Here is a 20161-nt window from a genome sequence, read left to right on the forward strand (position 1 = left end):
CATCCAGGGAGTTCATGCTGTCATTCATAAAGCAGTAGAATCTTAGATTTGTTACGCATGTGTGTGTACCATTAATCTGTGGTTGAAAGAAGGCTGAAGGTTAAGTAATCTGCCTGGCCTCCAGTGTGGGGCTGTTACTCAAGGGGTAAAGATTAGGCTTCTTCAGGAAATAGAAGGTGAGAGGACATGCTTCTCTTCTAATGGAACTTAACTCTTCTGTGGTGTCTGCGTGCTAAATGTTTACTGGAAACTCATACAGTCGTTTTTGGCCTTTAAATGTACTACTGCACTGATGTAGTTACTGATACATTTATGGAATTGTATGTTTTTGTAAGCATTCTGAAATCTGGCCAATTTAAATAGTCATTAAAATGATGCTTTTTACTTGTGATAGATACTGCTCTAGACTAGTAAAATTATTCAACCAGTACAGGCTCAAAGCTATGTCTGGTTTATCTTTTTGATGGATGTTTTCATTAATAGTGCAGTTTCTGTAACTGCATTATCCATGTGCAGAGAACCCCCAGCCACTGGGGTTCCGTAGGTCTGGAGACTGCCAAGCTCACTTGGAAATATTTCAGGACTGGCCATATGTTCTTTATCTTTTTCTACTGCTCATAAACCCCAAATAATGCAGCTGTACAACAAGATAGAGTATTTGGGGTTTGCACTGCTTACCATTAAAGGACCATATCTACTAAATTTTAGGGTATTTCACTGATCTTTCCAGAAACTGGAATAAACCATAGCTATAAAGACATTCAGCTATTCTGGTGTAACAATGATATGTGTGACTTCATGGTGTCTGCTTTTATTTTAAAATAGTATCTTCCTGTCCTTCTTCAACATAGAGAAGTGAGTACTTTATTTTCCTTGCTTTACATTTATAGTGTGGCTTGTCCTCAGATAGTATTGATTTTCCGGCACCATTGAATTTCAAATATGACTTGCCATGAAATTTTTCTCTAAAATTCAAGTTGCTCCTTCTCAGTTTTGAGAGCATATTAATAGAGATGTTAATACTTAACAAAATATAAATTTTAACATATATATACTTAGAGACTATAAAATATATAGAGAGTATAGATATTCTGTATATATAAAATACAGCAATCCTCATACATTGTAATGGGATATATTTTATGTATTGATACATATGGTGTCTGATTGTTAGTTCCACTTTTGATCACGGGTTTTTGGATGAACCTCATTGTGTATTTTGATCTTTATCTCTTGAGATTTTTTTCCCCTGTTTTAAAAGAAAGCAGTGCATTTAGATCTCAGTATCTTAGAAAATCTTGCAAGTGATGCTAGCCAACCTTCTCTTATCTTTCTTGTTTTTAGTGGTTTTTTTCTTAGCTCTTCACATCAATATTTAATTTAGCATTATATTTTTCAGTGTAACTATCTAAATTCCATTCTGCATCTGAAATGGCAAAAATAAGTCTGCACATCTTGTATTTGGAATATGTTTGAGAGTTCATGGAATACATAAGAGTAAGGAGGCTCTAGAAATTTGTCAGACAATTTCTAGTCCTTTTGATGTTGTATTTTAGATTAGAAGTATAAGGGTGTTGCATTTTATGAAAATAGTGCATCGAAAGACACTGGTTACTGATATAATACTTCCTGAAAACCTCATAGTTCTATTTCCAGAAGATCCCAGAGATGATAGCTGGAGTGAGGCAAGGCTTTGGTGCTGCAGGTGGTCAGCCCCTGGTACAGGTTGCCTGGAGAGGTGATGGAGTGTCCATCCACGGAGCTGCTGGGAGCAGGGCTGGCCATCAGCCTGCTCAGCTTGGCAGGACTGAGGTGGCCCTGCCTCCAGCAGGTGGTTGCATCCTGATGGTTTCCTGAGGTACCTTCCAGTCTGAGCTCTGCTCCTTCTTAAAGGTGTGGTTAGTGGCAGCCTTCAGCTGAAGGGTCCTTTCCAACCTCAGCAATTCCTTGTCTCTAACTGCTGCTTCCCACTAAAGCTTCATGCCATGCCAAGTTCAGTGAAGCACATTCAGGTGCTCTTGACAGTTGTGAAGAACACTGAAGTCCAACTGTCTCTTACTGAAGTTCTCTTATTGATGTTCATGCTGGGCTAGAAGGCTTTTTGGTTTTTTTAAAGCACTCGGTGTTTGGAAACACAGCATTATTTTCTGCCTGGTTTGCAAGCATTTCCATTACTGCTGGCTGTCTTGGGCTCGTGGTGAGGGAGAGTCCTCAAGTGTGGTTATTAAAGTTTTGGGGTTGGGAGGCTTGTTCTCTTTCCTGGGGTTTTGGTAGGACAGATTCTCCACTCACCTTTTAATTACAGGCATGTCCTCAATACTGCCATCTTTTAGCTAAAATAGTCACTCGAGCTGCCTTTCTTCCTCTTTCATCTTGCTTTCTACATTAGTGTGCGGGGACAGACTTTGCTTCCTCTTCCCTTGGCAGCCATGCATCAAGGATATCCCTTCGTATCTCTGTGCCTGACAGATGTTCCTGTTCTTCTCCTATGAAAGAGCTGTTTCTTGTGAATTTCAGAGAACAATTGTGTAATTCTGCTCTGGTATGGTGAGCTGCTGTTCCCATTTCACGTCTTCAGGAGCTGGCATGAATCGAAGTAGTCTTACCAAGCACCTGCTTCTTGCTGTCTCACTAACAGTGCACAGAAATCCTTTGGGATTTCGATTGAGGAGGAGACAACTGGGACTAGGAACTGGAGTTAGCAGGAAGAGGGAGGCAGCAGGGAGTGGAAAGTTGCGCAGGAGCTAAAAATGATACGGAGCCTCCTTAAAGGTCATGGAATCCTTGCTTGCATACCTAGCAAAGCTGGAATGGCTTTAGCTTGAATAGTGCATGGGTCATGCTGATCTTAAGCCTCTCTGGATAAAAAGCACAAATGAGAAATCTTTTTACATACCCTTTATAAGAATGGCAGTATTCAGAAAGTGATATTTTTTTCACTTTTGTTAATTTTCCGTGGTCCATCTATTAGAAATACTTTACATTAAAGTGTACGTACACTTTGTTGGCAGGTTCATCTAATTTCTAAAAATCAGTGCACTTACAAACCATTCAGACTTCTTAGGCATATGAAGAACCATTATAATTAAACCATCTATTTATGATGATTATTTTTAGCATTTTCCCCCCAAGTTCAGTAAACATACATATTGAAAGGAGTAGTTCTTTTTTGGTCCAATACAGCTAGGTTTTAAGATTTAGAAGTGGGTGTTTAGAAGTATTCTTGTTGATTTATATTTTTTTTTGTGAGATAACTGTGTTTCCACTGCTGAATGTTGCTCCAGCTCATCCTGGCAACTTAGGAATTCCTCACAAGTGACAAGTCAGACCTGTCTGTCTTCTATAGAGTGGACTTCAAGCAGGGAAGGATTTTTAGACCTTCAGTTTTGTCCTTTTGAATATATCTCTTTCTGGGTCTGTTGGCCAGGTTGTTCTTGTGTGCTGAGATAACCTGAAAATTAAAGTTGGTTCTTTCTTTGTTGGAAAAACTTCACCCACAGTAAGTGGAATGGGAGCCTACTGTTTGGCAAAACCTGCTGTGTGCAAAATCTACAGGAGGGATACATGTGGTGTCTCTGAGGCATGAGGCTCCATGTCATGCTTTCCAGTCTGACCCTGCACAACTCTTTTACAGAATGGAAATTTTGTCAGGGTCTTTTCATCCTATTGCTGTTCTTTAGGGGATTTTTGAATAGGAAATTAAAAGGCAGTAAAAAGGAAGAGTTTTTTACCTTTGGTAATTAAGTTGTGTATGTCTTGCCTGTGCTTTTCATTGTTTTGTTGTTTTTTTTTTAAATACCAGTCTCGTAACAGTCTTATTTGCAGAAAGAATATCTATTGTTTTTTTAGCAGATTGTCATTTCCTGATTATTCCCACCCCCAGTGGAAGTTTGTAGACGTTAAGAATAAAGGAGTGTGCAGTTAGAAAGACAAACAGCATTGTGCTCTAACTATTGTTTTCCAATTTTCTTTAGGCGACGGAGGAGGTCTCAAAAAACCTTGTTGCCATGAAAGAAATCTTGTATGGCACAAATGAAAAAGAACCCCAGACAGAAGCTGTGGCACAGCTTGCTCAGGAGCTGTACAACAGTGGTCTTCTTAGTACCCTAGTAGCTGACTTGCAGCTCATTGATTTTGAGGTAAGAAAGGAGGTTTGACAATTCTTCTATTCTGTCTGTTAAAATAAACACATCTGAATTCCTACCACTTCAATTGATTAAGATGTTTCAGTCTTCAGCTTTTATTTTGTGGTTATGACACATCCATTAGAAAGAGAACTCACTATTCCAAACTATATAGAAGATTGAGCAGCTATAGAATATGAAATCTGTGAGTTTAGGCATATAAACAACACAAATTTGAAGCAGATAAACCTCTAATGGTGGTACAGTTCTAAGGATTATGGAAGAATTCTGAATTGTTGTGTACACAGAAGGGTTAACATCTTGGTAGTAATCCCATAGTGAAGGCAAAGCTTAGTACTGCAAGATGTATCTATATGCTCATCTTGCTACATCAAATTACTAGGAGAAGTAATAGAATTATTGTAACATTTATGAAGAAGTTTAAATATATAATTTAAAGCTGTTAGTTTTATTAATAGTCCAGTATTTCTCTCTCTTTTTAAAAACAAGTGATGCAACCTTTTTGCTTTTCCTCGTCTTTTTTTCTGTTTATAAAAAAATACACCCAAATTTTCACTGATCAATTCAAAATAGCAAAACTTACTTATATTTAAAGGTATCTCTCTACAAGCCTCTGTGGCATTTGTCACCACGTCACATGGAATAATTGACCTTGCAAGCACCATAGAGAAAAATCCTATTTAGTTCTGAGATGTTGCAGTACAATTGGATTTTTGTCTTTTCCCTGAGGTCTCACAAGGAGCTTGTGGCTGTCTAGGGAAGGAGCCAGTCTCACTCCACAGCCTCAACCATAATGATCATCCCCCTTAAGATTGGTTAAAAATGGGACTGTTCATAAACAAGCTGCTCAGGATACAAACACAGCAGTTTAAAGTCCTATTGTAGTTTGACATTCCAAAAACAATGGCTTTCTTCCCTGTTCTTTCTTCTCTCCCCTCCACCCCACCCATAACTCCCTCTGATTTGTGTTTAATTGTAATACAGTGGTATTTTTCCCCTACCCACACGAGTGTTTATACCATACATAAAACATTCAGGTTGTTAAATAAGCAAGAGAACCTGGGAAAGCTGAGAGGGAATGCTGAAATGGGATGGCCTTTAATTGCTGAAGAAAGGAAATCATGAAACGTCAACTGAATTCTGCTGACCTCTAGATCGGTATCAGCCTGGTGTTTACTCAGCCCAGTTATTAGCAAAGGAAACCTTCATTATCTGCTGCTAATGAAGAATGATAACGATTTGCACAGGCTTGCTCTCATTAAGGAGAACTGTGCTTTTTATTCTAAGGGGACATGGAAGGATTGTGAGTTGTTTCCTGCCTGTGGCTCTTCTGCTGCTTTGTTTCACAAGGATGTGATGGTATTCCTTGGAGAGAGAACAAATCTTTCACTGCTTTCTAGGCTGGACCAGGGCTGCTTTTTATGGCTGGGAGCTGGCAGATTGTCCAGCTATTGTTGTTACCTAGAATTCATGTCAACACACCTGTGCTCCAGATGTGCTCCAGCTTCCCAGCTGTTAAAAAGCAAATTTGATATCTCAAATGTCTGTGTGGGTTTATTGCATTTTAAATGATTTTTCCATTACTGATGGAAATACGTATTTGATTTTCTGGTGGTTTTTAAACTTGAAGAGTGGGTCTAGAGTTTTTTCTTCCTGGTTTCCCACCACAGCTGGAGATTATTCACTGACAAACTAAACTTTTTTTTTTCCTTTCAGTCTCACTTCTGAGGGAGGTTTCCTCGTAGAACAGGAACAGCTTATTAATAGACAGGGACTGTTCATTGTGACTCTTAACTCATCTCAAACTGAATCTGAATTGCTATGGTAAAATCAACCCATAGAAGAGTAAGAAGTGCAAACTAGAAAAACAACAAATTTGATGTTTTAATGAAGAAAACTGTAATTGTCCAGCCCTTACCTTGTGCCCAGGCCTGTTTAAAGTGTTGCCCTTCTCTGGAAGCTTGCTTTCCAATAAAGCAGTCAACACAACCTTACCAATCTTAACACTTATCTCCTCGCTGGTTTGTACTGAAAGAGGTGGTATCCCTGGTGAAACTGGGGTTTTTGTTCTGTTTTGGGATTTTTCAAATAAAAAATAATAATAAAAAAAACAAAACCCCAAAGCAAAACTGGCTTTTGCCCAGGGGAGCTGAATCCTTCTGCTGAGAAGACAATACACAGTGTCCCTCTCACCTCTGGCTGTCGTGACTCTTGGCACAGAGTCGAGGGCTGTTGGGCCATGAGGTCACTTGGCAAGGCACAAAAAAGTGACAAAACCTGGCTGTGGAGTTGCTGTGTGCCACTGCAGCTCAGGGATGGGATAATAAGGAAATGCTGTTCTTGCTGAGGCAAACGCCACGACCCAGTGCAGCCCTGGCAGCGCTGGTGAATGGGAGTTGATGATTATATTATGTGGAGTTTGAGTAAAGCAATTCCTGCAAACAGTGCTCTACTCATGTCAGAACAAAGAGTTCTGGTGTTGCTTTGGGCTGGCTTTCAATGGAATTGTAATTGAGAAAACAAGCATTTACAAACAATCTCTTATATCCTGAAAACAACACTCCAGCAAAACAGTCTGTGGTAATTCACAAACATGCCATTTGTAAAACTCCAGTCCTCCTACGTTTTCATAAACATTTCATTTTTCTCTCACTCACTCTTTTCTACACTGATTAGAAAATGGAAAGAATTTTAAATAATTGATGTTGTTTTTAAAATCCTTGCTAGTTAAATACGCCCTGCATTTTACTCAAAAGCTTCCTGGTGCTACTCAGGAGATTTACAGAGCAGCTAGAGCTTGGCAAGAAACAGTAAATGCATCTAGATTTGGTGTGGAACATTCAGGGAACCTGTAGGTGGAGTTGCTCAACAGGCCTTTATTTGCAGGTCCAATCTTAGTACAAGCTGGCGTGGTCTTTTTCTGGAATAGATCTGATAACACATAAATCCTATAAGAGGTATCTTTGTGCAGTCCAGAATGGACAGTTAATTGCAGAAATCTGGCTTTTAAATGGTTCATATGAATTACAGTGAAAAGTGCTTATGTATATAATCAGCTTTTTGTTAGATGTCTGTACCAGTTTGTCATCTTCAGCTGTGGTCTGACAAGAAATAAACAGGAGATGTGTATTTATTCAACAAAGAACATTTCCAGTTCTTTTTACACTGTCTGGTGCTATGCTTATTTATTTTTTTTGTGTATAATTTGTGCTGAATTCCAGCATCCTGGTCTTATTTATATTTCTTTTGTGCATTGAAAAATGTGAGACTTGCATTTTTGGTCAATGGATGATTTCTGTGTGTATTATTCATTCAGTTATTTATTCATTCCACTGTGATAAGTTGCAGTTTTAAGTTGGATGTTAACACTGCAGTTAGAAATGCTCTGCACACTCTTAATGGTGGCATTGTGTGTCCCTAGACAAAGGGAAAGGATAATGGAATGTTGAAGAAATACACTTCCAGGCAAGAGCACAGTTAAAAACTGTTATATGTTGGCAAAATCAAATATCAAATAAGCCCAGGAGATTGATGCTACATAGAAATATCTGATGGTTTTACTTCTGAATGTAAATTCCCCATGGTCTGGCTGCAGTGTGCTGTCAAGTTTTGAGTGGTTTGGCATATTTGAAATGGGCAAAAATAAATACAATATTGAATCTGCTCAAGATCATGGAGGCTGCCTGAACTGCAGAACACCCCCAGTACAGCTGCACGAGGTGACAATAAATGTTTAATTGTTAACTTGCCTGTGGACTTCAATATTTTGTGTTTAACTGCTGATGTTTTTGACAGGGCAAGAAAGATGTTGCGCAAATTTTCAACAACATTCTCAGAAGACAAATTGGTACAAGAACTCCCACAGTTGAATACATCTGCACTCAACAGAATATCTTATTCATGCTATTAAAAGGGTATGTGCACTGTGAAGCATAAATATGTTGTTCCATGAAGTAAGGGCTTTTTAAATGCGTGGAAAAGCAGTGAGTTCTGACATGTTTATTCTTCCTTTGCAGTATGCTTGATTTTATTTTCTTTTTCTTTGGTTTTGGGGTCTGTAATCCTCCTAAGCAAAGGAAAAATTGAGAAACAGAACAGCAACCATCGACTTTTGCATGAAATAAAACTGAAAATTGAGAACTGTTAGTACTCTGAAATACTCTTACTGGGCTAGTAAGATGTTTTGCTTTCAGTATTGAAAGGAAATACTGATATTTAATACATTAAAAAGGCTCAAATAAAGATATTTGAGCCTTTTTAAACTATTCTCTTGTGAATTTACTCATAAAGAGTTGAAGGCTGTTCTTTTTCCTTTTAACCACAGTAATTTCCAGTTTGCAGGTCTATCTTAGACTTCTTATTCATAGTGATTTATATTCCTATATTAACACAAACACATCAACACAAACCTGACCAAAAAAAGAGAACAATTTTGGCATATTGTGCATGCCAAACAACTGCTTCTTCCTCTCTTCTTGTAGTGTCTGGTGTGCTGGATATTGGAGGGTCATGCCATACTGAATCCATGGTTGAGCATGGAGACCTGCAGCTCTCAGAACATGAAAGCAAAAAATAATTGCTTGCATTTCTAATAACATTAATTAAGAAAGTTCTGAAAATGTCAATTCCACTGTGTTATTTTGGGACAGAAAAGCTCATCAAACATTAATAAACAATTTAAAAAAACACAGCTATTTATAAATCTGGCTGCAGTTTCTGGGTGAGCTTGCTGTGGTTGAGGAGTACTTATTCCACCTACTGGGATAACTCAAGGGTGCATGAAAGAGCCACTCATCTCAGTGGGATATTTGCCTGTTGGTAGCATTACTTGCCTGTAATGTCATTTAAAGGTTAGAGGGACAAAAAAAAATATTAATTGTGGCATAATGCAAAAAATATTATTGACTCAGTGCATCTTCAAAACAATTTACAAAAGAAGGCAAGGATATTGGAGGTGCAGAGGGATAAAACTGCTTTTTCAGCTTGTTCTCATGGTAAGTGGTTTATGAGGGCTGCAGCACATTGGTGGTCACTTTTAGTCTGTGTTGTCACACTTTAGAGAGCTTTATTCTCACAGGGGTTATTGAAACTCCTATTTATAAGTCAAGATGTTTGAAACTGGCATTTAGCAAGTTACATGTTATGTCTGGTATCCAACTGAGACAAATTTATGTGAATTTAAACTGTGGCATGAATTGCAAAAAGTTCAGTAGATTTCAAATCTCCACAACAGGTTAAATGGGAGAATATTGCAGGATTTCATGAAAATTATTTCAGCTTTTTGGTAGGGTAATACAGTTCATGCAGTTTGCACAATGACACTCTTCTCCTGAAATTTTGGGGAATTTCAATTAGCTTCCACTTGTTTAGGAGGGAGGATTCTGGAGGTGTGAGGCAGGAAGGCATGTGAGAGGCTGTGACTGCTCCAGAAGCTGGAACCCCATGATGTGCAGATCAGCCAGTGATGCTGAAAAATAGTTCAGTGAAAGAGGAGATCTGAATTTATGTCCAGTATTGTTAACCCCTCATGATCATATGGAACATTTTATGGAAATTGCTGTCATGTTTAAGGCAAATGATTTACTGCTTTTCCAGATGTCTGCAATCCCACCAATAAGGAACAAGAAAACTGATTTTGAGAGCAAAGAAAATATTTTTATTTAGTCTTGTTTTCCAGTTTGTGAAGATCCTTTGAATTTGCTATAATTGTAACTGTTGGCTATTTCAGTAGTATTTTGTAGGAATATTTTAAAATGGAGTTTAATGCAGCAATAAGTACCTCTAATTTTTATGGGTTTATTTACTTGATAGAACAGAACACTGTAATTAGCAATGTGGTGCTGCAGTGTTAACTTGTGAAAGTTTATAAATTTATAAAGAATCTCTGTTGGGTTTTTGTAATAGGTACGAATCTCCAGAAATTGCTCTAAATTGTGGGATAATGCTTAGAGAATGCATCCGGCATGAGCCACTAGCTAAAATCATCTTGTGGTCAGAACAATTCTACGACTTCTTCAGATACGTGGAAATGTCAACGTTTGACATCGCTTCCGATGCTTTTGCCACGTTCAAGGTAGTTTCCTTGGAATTGTTACTGCTGCAGTCCTCTGCTTTGGGAGTGCTGTGTGTGATGCTCCTGGCAAAACAAGCCTTGGGAGAGGGGAATAAAATAGGTGTGATGCAGATGGGTGAGCTGGACACTGTTCTTCCTTATTTCTCAGAATGCCAGACACACCTGTAAATACATGTAGTGCATTTGCTCCCCAAAATTTTGTTCTGGAGAGCAAGCTGTATCATGCATTACCTGAATGCAGCTGTACTCCCATGCCAGGGGCTTTAAATCTGTGTCTGCAACTCCTCTGCTCCTCCTGAGGATATTTGATGCTGTTGCTTGGTCTGGGGAAATTTTTTGTGGCCCAATTTTTGTGTCTCTAAACCAATCAGTTATGGGGACAATAAGAATAATATTAATCAATACTAAATGGTGAGTCTTAACCTCAGTTGTGTGTAGTGTGCAGAGTATAGCCTTGATCCATAAATAGCACTCTTCAGTGATAATTTCACAGTCTGTTTCTCTGTGAATTAAAGTAACTCAACACAGATCTTTCCTAAGTGATGCCAAGATCCTGAGCAGTGTCCAGGTAATTGCATTCATGTCCTAAATTACTGTGTTTAATGAAATAGCAGAATTTTGGATTAAATGTCTTATGTGTGTGAGAATGACTTTGTACTTTTAAATCTTTTTAGTGACAGTACTGGGTTTGTGCTTTTTTACAGGATTTGCTTACAAGACACAAGTTGTTAAGTGCAGAATTTTTGGAACAACATTACGATAGGGTGAGCAGACACCTTTTCATATTTAGAGCTCTCTGGTGCTGTGTACCTTATTTGAAGAAATTGGTGGTTTTATTCCTTGTTTAGCTCTGGTTTTGGGGATTTCCACAGAATATTAAATCAACTGAACTTAGGGTTCAGTTTTCCCATTCAGTGCCAAAACAAATAGTGTTAGAGGGTTTCATTTATCCCGACATTTTCAGCAACATGACTCCAATCCTTTTGCCTTCCAGCAGATTATTCAGAACAAGTTCCACAAAGATACTTAAATGTTTAAATCTTATTCTGATTAAAACTCCCAGACTTCCCAAGCAGTTAAAAAAAAACAACAAAAACACCCCAAAACCAACAAACAAACTTGGAATTCACTTTATTTTTAAAGGTTTGTCTCCAGGCACGTTCACTAAATCACAAATATGTCCTCTGAGTGACTGAGCTTTATCCAGGAGACAACAAGCATTATTCCCTTTTGACTAGTTGCTTTAGCCCTGAAATATCTACTGAATAATGCTTTAGGCACTGTTTGGGAATTAAGAGGCTCTGAGAAATTAGGTATGCAGGGTCAATACTTAGCTGACCTCTTCATCTACTTCAGAGAAAAGTTCTTGCTGTGACATTGTATCTGAAACATGAAGAGATTTGATAAATGCATTTCTAAGAAAAGTCACAGTGAAACTGTATTTAACAGTGTTACAGCTGTGAAACTTAGACTGGTCATGAATAGTAAAACTTGGCAATATTAAAAAACCTGAAGAGTGTGCAAGGTAAATGTTTATTTTAGTCCTGCTTGACTCAGTGACATCCCCACATTTTGACACCCTGAATGGCAACTCCAGTTGGTCACTTGGGAATTTGTAAAAAACCCTCCACAAATGAAAATGTTTGATCTGGTGAGTGCAAGACATCGAAGCCTTGCACTGAATGTGGTCCTGTGGGAGCCAGGCCTGGTTCCTCCTCCAGAGGGAGCCCGTGCTGCGCTTCCCAGGATATCCCTGGGATTGGGGAATTGGGGAGCAGTGGCCAGGCTGGAGCTGTCACCTCAAACACCCCCTGCTCCCAACCCCTGCCGTGGGCACGTGGACAGCAGAGTGCTCACAGCCCCAGGGATGGGGCAGCCACAGCTGCTCTGCCAATGAAATGAGAAACTCTTCCCACTACCCTGTCATCCAAACATTAAAGTCTCTTGAAAGGGTAAATACGTATTTTTTAAAGCATGTTCAGTGTTTGACTTTGTATATGCTTTAAAAGCATAAATAGTGACTTACAGGAATCTACTGAGATTGCAGATTTAGTTTGGTTTTATTAGGGTTTTGAATCTCCTCCACTTTGTTGCAATAATTTGGAAGAAGATGCCTGTGACACTTGGAAAAGTCCTAACCCTTCTCTTTATTCTGTGTTTAGTTCTTCAGTGAATATGAGAAGTTGCTTCATTCAGAAAATTATGTGACAAAGAGACAGTCACTTAAGGTAAGGCAATTTTCTTTTCTTCTTAACTGCAAAGAGATTCCCTTTATTTTCAAGGTGAGTTAACTTTATTTGAAATTACTTTTGTAACAGCCTTGAATAGTATTTATTTTAATTCTCTGTACATTTTAATTCTTGGGATCAGCTACTTTTATTAAGTCTAGTTCTTACATTATTTAGTGTCCAGCACAGACCAAAGTAATTTCTCTTCCTATGAAGAAATGGCTCCTCAAGTTTCTTTATTTTTGTTGATTTTTTTCCTTCCACAAGTCTGGTTACACTTAAATAGTTTAACAAAGATTCACATGATGTGCCTAAAGCAATGCTGATCTTAAATTCATATAGGTTAGAAATAATGAACATAAATGTAATACAGAGCTTGCAGCAGAGGTGATCCTTGTGGGAAAAATCCTTTTAAACCCTTTAGGTAGCAAAAGAAGTGTCAATATTTCATTTGATGTGCTAACCTGTTTTATTGGGTTTTTGGGTTCTTTTACAAAGGTATTCTTTCTATGCTGAATAGCTTCTGTATAAGTGGAAAAAAAAAATGAAGTCATGCAGGAAAAAATGAAAGACTTCTCTTTCCAATTCATAAGAAAGGGGAACAAGTGTGATTTTTCACTTTCTGAGGAAAAGGAGAAATGCTTTTGTTGAAATAAGGGGAAAATGCACCTGCACTTTAAAATTCAGGGCACTTAATTTTACTGACCCCTGGTACTGCATTGACAGAGCACCACCCCAGGGGGTTGAAAGCATCTATAAACAAACTGATTCTTATGTCCAGTGGTAGTAATTTTTTCATTTGGGCTTCTTTTCTGCCTTCAGCTTCTTGGTGAATTGTTACTGGACAGACACAACTTCACAATTATGACGAAGTACATCAGTAAACCTGAAAATCTCAAACTAATGATGAACCTTCTTCGAGACAAGAGTCGTAACATTCAGTTTGAGGCCTTCCATGTGTTCAAGGTATGTTACAAAACCCCACCATGAAACAGAAAGAATCTGACCAGAAGTTGTTTAATTGAGTAAACTGTTTAGCTGAGCCTAAATTATCTTAACATCTTAACATCTGCTAAGTGACTAAATAAAGGGAGCACTGCTGTTTGCTTTATTATGATCCATCTTTACAAATAGATATCTTAGTTATCTTTTGAAAACCATTTAGAAATGTCTTAGGCACTTCCATGTGATTGTCAGAGTAATGTCTCTTAAAAACTTGTGGAATTAAATACAGTAAGATCAGGAGGAATGCATGATTCCATATAAAATCATGGAGTTCAAAAGTGGTTTTATCACACTGCATGATCTCTGAAGGACATCAGTATTTCACTCAAGTCACCTGAATTGTAATTTGAACATTATAACAGATGGCTTCTGACTTTGCAGCAGACAGGCAGCTAAGAGTTATAACTTGAGATCTAAAAATCTGCAGTGAAGTGTGAGATACCCATCAGATGCTGCACATGATATGAAACCACGCATTTGCCATAGAATTTAACTATGAAGTGTCTTCAGTGGTTTCTGCAGAGGCTGTTTTGGCTGGTCACCTCCCACAAACTAAATTTACTCTGGTACTGCTGCTCAGGTTATGTCCAGATTAAAAAAAAAAAAAGTAATTTTATTTAAAAACTTTCATTTACCCCATTATTCTTTTTTGTGGGATACTGGAATAGTTAAAACACAGTTTTAATTTATCATCATCATCATCATATTTTGTTAGATTTTTTTTTTTTTAACTTAACCTTTTGTTTCTTACTATTGTGCTCAATGCCTCTTTATTTTCTTGCAGGTGTTTGTAGCCAATCCTAACAAGACACAGCCTATATTAGACATCCTTCTAAAGAACCAGACCAAACTTATTGAATTCCTCAGCAAGTTTCAGAATGACAGGACCGAGGATGAACAATTTAATGATGAGAAGACCTATTTAGTTAAACAGATCAGGGATTTGAAGAGACCAGCACAGCAAGAAGCTTAAACTCCAATAAACCTTTAAAATATTAAACCCAAATTCAGCATTTGCTGTTAGATATTCAGCATCAGGCACTCTTATCGATTCATGAGGAACATTACTGCTAATCTGCTGTTCAGTGAACGGTTTTTGTTTTTCTCTTTTCATTTTTAGTCCAAGTTGAGAAACATAGCTGCTGCTTTCTTGCACAATGTGGACTTTCTTGATATTTGTGTCATTTCAGAATTCAAAGACACTGCTTGTTTTAGGAGTCCTGAAAAGAAAGATTCTAGGTCCGTGAAAGCAAACATATAGATTCTAGTTTGGTCTAGGAGAGAAGGTATTCATGTAGTTAAGTAACAGGTTGCATGCTTGCAAATCTGAATAAATCTGTATGTTTGCACTTACCTTGTTTGAGATAATGAGCACAACGTGACCTGTGCATACCTGGCACCATAGTATAAGATTATATGCCTTGATTTAAAAAAAAAAAATGTGCAGTGCTTTATTTGTAATCAAAGGGGAAATGTATCTAAGATGTGAGCTTATTGGGATAAACAGTTGTCTTGCAAATAAACTGATATTGAAACTTAGCAACTTTTAAAAGAGTGAAATCTCAAGGTTCATAAGGAAAATGTATATATGCCTTTCACTGCTTTATAGAATTTTTTTTGACATGATTTGATTTTTCTGAGACTTGACTTGTAAACTTGGAAATATGTTCTAAGGGTTTTTGTTAATTTTACTTTAAAGGTATTTCAGACAGTAGACCTGGCAATGACATTTTGCATTTCATTTCAACAATGCTTGCTGGTTTCTTTTGTATATAACTCCTAGGCTGCTCATTTCTTTAAAATATGATTTAATTTGTACAGCAGAGGAATGTTATTGTATTAGTCTGTAACTATTACCTAATATTGAATTTTGCAAAATGAATGCTCATATGTAATTGAATAATTCAGATCACATGGAAATGCTGATTTAACAATCTTAAGTACCACAGCATTTAAAAGGAAACAAAAACCCAAACCCAAACAAATTCTTTGTATTCACTTATCCAGTGGGGTGCCATCAATTAGGGTAGGCTGAAACAGAGAACTGGAACCCTTTCTGCTGTGTTCTTACCAGATGATACTGGCCTTATTTAATTAAGCTAGCATTGTGCTCACCAGCTCTGCAAATGGCAAGGATTATGCTAAATTAATATCGATTCCTCTGACTTCTGGGGAGCCTGCAGTGCGTCACTTCTTACAGTAAATAACTCAGTACAGTAGCTGTGTAAGTGAATGATTTAATTCCCTCCAACCTCAAGAAACAATTTCATAGGTGTCCTAGGATAACGAAATGATCTAATTTTTTTGTTGATTTTCTTCTTTAATGCTGCAAACTATCAGTATTTATAAAAACAGAAAAACCCAACTGATTTTGCACCATGTTTTTGTTACTGTGACCATACAAAAGGAATCTACTAAATATAGCTAAATGATGTTATTAAAATTGTATTTATCCATCATATAGTAACGCTAAGATCGCAACCAAGCCAAAACTCGTGGATTGGGGTGTGAGAGTTCCAATTCTGCATGGCTGAAAGATTGGGAGTGCTGCAGAAAATGTTCGTTGTTTCCCGTCCTCTTCCCACTTGGAATATTTCACAATCAGTGACGTTTGAGCTGATTTGAAAACCTTCACAGGGGAAATCCGAGAGCTCAAGAAAATTGAGTGTTTTCACTCGGTTGTTTAAAACTGCTCTTAGCATTAAAATTGGTCTTTTAAAGGTTCTCGACGTGTCCTTTGCAAACAGAATCATTTTGATTACAGGAAAGAAAAGAGCTGACTCTTCTGGAGATGGCAGGCAGAGCTGGCACTGAGGTGGTGTTGTAGTTGAGTACTAACAGTCTGTTATATTTTGGTTTATCATAGCTGAGTGGAAGAAAACATTATTTGCAAAGTTACCATCACATGTAAGGCTTCCTCTTTAGAAAGATGTAGATGTGCTAAAGATTTCTGTGTGTAAAGAAGTGAAAGCATTTGGACTGGGATGGAGGTTCCTCTATATTAGGCCTTGGAATCCATGGCTATGGTGACTTTTTTAATATGTGGAAACATTTGAATGTTGGATTTCGGAAAGAAGTTGTATTTAAATTAAAGCTCCTTCGATGTGCTGTTCATATTAAACTTGTTCTGGAAGTGGTTTCTTATCTGCTTGAAGGCTTAAGGGTATTACTAAAACACATTTAAATGCAAGCAATATTTTGTTTGACTTTTTTTTTTTTTTTTTTTTTTTTTTTTTTTTTTTTTTTTTTTTTTTGTTAATAAGAGGTGTATACAATTGTAATTCTGTTTCCATGGTAGTATTTCATGTCTCTTGAGGAAAATGCGTTTGGTATCCAAAAAAAAAATCTGGCTGGCCCCATAATTTAAATTAAAATAAAATTTTGAAGAAAATTGTGTGTTCCTTACTGTGTTACTGAAGAGAATCCATTTCTTGTGGATGTGTGTCAGGTCTCCCTTACTGCCTTAGAGTGGCTCAGCTTTCTCCCTTTTAAATATGAAATCATTTTAAATCATGAAGAACTCTGGCTTGCACAGACATTTTTAAAGAATTAAGACAAAATGCTGTATTAAAAATGCAATCAATTTTAATTAATTACTGGTAGCCTCCCTTGCCTCGTTGTATTTTTATTGGCATGAGCAAGGGCAAAGAGGAGATGCTGTTTCCTGCATCGTGGCTGGAGACAGGACCTGATAGGGTTGGTTGATAAATTTTTGGCCCTTCACTTCTCTCTGATTTTCAGGAGCTGAGTCTGTAATTGGTCACCAGGGTCTCCTCGCTGCCTCTGAAGCTGCTGTCACAGGTAACCCCCCAGCTGATGCTGTGTGGCAAACATCAGGAGAGTATCATGTTTTAAACAGCATTAAGGAGCTTTTTATGCAGATTCTGAAGGTTGTTTTGTTCAGCAACATTGCTGAACAAAAAGCTGCCCTTCAAGAGCATAATTATTTTGCAGACAGAAATATTTGGTCTTTGGTAGCCCCCACTAGAGACCACACTTCTCTGAGCCTCTAGAAAATGTTGACATTTCTTTTCCTCACAGACAGGAAGATCACAGATTACAGGGGAAAGGAGTAATTTGTACTCGTAGTCAGACAAATGGCAAATTTTAATTGAGTGGACAAGTTGGGCACTTGACAAGGTGTTTGAAACATGTCCAGTGGGAGGGAGCACACAAAATGCAAGGAGGTGTTGCCCTGACTTCTTAAAATGTGCTTTCCCCACAGGGCTGATGAGCAGGACCTGCCTCCTGAGCTGCCACCTCCAGGAACCCCAGCAGGAGCTGTCCTTGGAGCCGTGGGATCAGCTTGTGGACAAAACTGCTGTCAGTAAGTCTTGCTCTGTTTGTGTCCTGCCAGGTCATTCCCAGCACCCAACTTCAACCTTTAGCTTCTTCCCCTTTTTTCCCCTCTTTGTTTTAGATTTTTGCTGGCTGCTGTGTTGAATTATTTCCTTGTCTCTGCTGCTTTTCTTCCCGTGGCTGTTCACTGGTGCCATCTCTGGATGCAGTGCCTTTATTTTCTGTCACCTTAGTGGTTATTTCTTATGATACATCTGTATTCCTTTCTCCAAAGGTTTTGGCCTTCATTATGCAGTCTTTAAGTGCTGTTTCTTTTACCTTTTCAGCACATTGCAGTTTAAGGTGATGGTTAGTATCCTGAGAAAAACATTACTTGGTTCTTTTACATGTTACCTCTTTAAATCAGTGTTCAGCTTAATCTGAGCACACTGAACTTGTGAGTTGTTGTTTCTGGCATATATCATCTATATTTACAAGTGTACCAGGGGAGATCCAGTTTAAATCTCATGTCACTAGAGGCAGGTCAAAACATCCAAAAAATCACAACCTGGAAAAAAGCTGAAAGGAGGGAGCAGTGGTATGCATCAATAATATTGCATTCTTTGAAGGAAATTGATTATTTCTTGAGAGAGGAATGATGGAGAGAGGCTACTTGCAAGAGCATGGAGTGACAGGACAAAGGGGAATAGCTTTGAACTGAGAGAGAGAGCAGGTTTGGATTAGATAGCAGGAAGAAATTTTTTATTGTAGGGGTGGTGAGGCAGTGGAACAGGTTTCCCAGAGAAGTTGTGGATTCCCCATCCCTGGATGGGGCCCTGAGTAACCTGGACTAATGGAAGGTGTCCCTGCCTAGGTGGGGGGCTGGAATGAGGTGATCTTTAAATTCCCTTCCAACTCACACCATTCTGTGATCCTGTGTTCTGCTTCCTATTTTGAAATATCTGTTGATGCACCTCTGTTTAAAAAATGCCACCACAAAGCCCAAGTTACACAGCCAACTAGATTTTTGTGAGTGTATTGTATCCACAAAGAAAATAAAGGCAAGGTCTATTTTAGAGGGCTCCTACTAGAGATTCTGATATGCACAAGTAAGGGTGTTTTGTTTCCCTGCTCAGAAATGCCCTGGCCAGAACTGATGCTCTCACTTTCCATAGAGGAACCCTTAAGGTTAAAGGTTTTCCACTGCAGGGGAGTTTTCCAGCTGTGTTGTGGTGGGGCTGTGCAGTTCCAGTATGCAGGATTATGTCCGCCAAGGCAGAGTGTCCCACTGCTGGAGGTGACACCACCTGGGTGACACTGGCCTGAGGTGTTCCTTATGTTGGCAACACTGCAGAATTTATCAAGAGGGAATGCTTGGAATGAAGGAACATAAACAGTGTGCAGTAATACAAAGATACAATTTAGTTATGTTTTAGTGTGAGTTGATCTGTTTGGAAAAAACAAGATACATGACTGCAGTTGTCTGTTCTCCTTGCCTAAAATTAAATCATCAGTAGGTGGTTTTCCATTTCTTCCCTAGCAAATTCCTTGTACTGAGCTGTCATGGTGGATCCCATTAAGACTTGTTTCTTTCTCTTGTGGAAGCCTTTGGGATTGTGCCTCACATCCCACCAAGGAGAAACTCAGTGTCATAAAAATGTGAGTGTTGCTTAACAAGGTTCTACAATTAAAAGATGAACTGAATTTAATATGCTTAGTGTTATTCAGAGACTTGAGGGAAAGATTTGCATTTATTTGAGCATAAAACAAGAATAAAAGCTGTATAGATTTCTTAGATCTGTTTTAAGAATGTTGTATATTGTAACATTAATAAATAAGCCTTTGTAACTATAATTCAGGGCATCTGAATAAGGCATGCAGTGTTGAACAGTGTTAAAACAATTGAGGTGTGAGCCAGCCAGGCTTGTGGCCTCAGGTCTTCAACAGCATTTCCAGATTGTATGGAATTAAAAGAAGTGTCACTTTGAGAAATCAGATTGTAATTCAGGTTTCTGGGCATCTAGACAGATTGAGAAATCCAGTCTGGAGAGACTAAAAGGTGCAAATGTTCACCTGGCTATGAAACTTCAGATTGCAGCTGCTGAGTTTCCTCACCTTCTGTCTCTGGAATTAACAGAGTCATGCCAGCTCATATCCAAATTACATGAAAACAACATTTAAGGATTTACAATAATACTCCTTTTGTAAAACATACTTTTCCCTAGAAATTGTGTGTCCTGGGGTGACTATGATGCAGGAGATTAAAGAGGACCTTCTCCAAATCTTGGCAGTACAGATCAGAAGCTCTGGTACCAAGTGCAGAAGTTCCTCAGATAGGGAGGGAAAGTACACCCCACGAGCTGAGCTGTGGTTCCTCCTGCATGGCTGTGGAGAAGACATGAGGAGATGGGATGGAAAATCTGCTGCGGCTC

The 20161-nt window shown here is 38.3% G+C and overlaps 1 protein-coding gene across 1 annotated transcript in view; it reads left to right on the forward strand.

The window, feature by feature from the left end:
- The window catches only part of CAB39 (calcium binding protein 39), a 41524-nt gene extending 24682 nt beyond the window's left edge, over positions 1-16842 (forward strand). Inside the window, exons 3-9 of the mRNA XM_058843861.1 lie at positions 3975-4139; positions 7941-8059; positions 10050-10218; positions 10923-10982; positions 12381-12446; positions 13269-13412; positions 14236-16842. Of these exons, the coding sequence (XP_058699844.1) occupies positions 3975-4139; positions 7941-8059; positions 10050-10218; positions 10923-10982; positions 12381-12446; positions 13269-13412; positions 14236-14424 (912 nt within the window). The 3' untranslated portion in view covers positions 14425-16842. The remainder of the gene's footprint in view (positions 1-3974; positions 4140-7940; positions 8060-10049; positions 10219-10922; positions 10983-12380; positions 12447-13268; positions 13413-14235) is intronic.
- The last annotated feature ends 3319 nt before the right edge of the window (positions 16843-20161 follow it).

The sequence above is a fragment of the Poecile atricapillus genome, chromosome 8 (assembly GCF_030490865.1).
Source record: "Poecile atricapillus isolate bPoeAtr1 chromosome 8, bPoeAtr1.hap1, whole genome shotgun sequence".
Lineage (NCBI taxonomy): Eukaryota > Metazoa > Chordata > Aves > Passeriformes > Paridae > Poecile > Poecile atricapillus.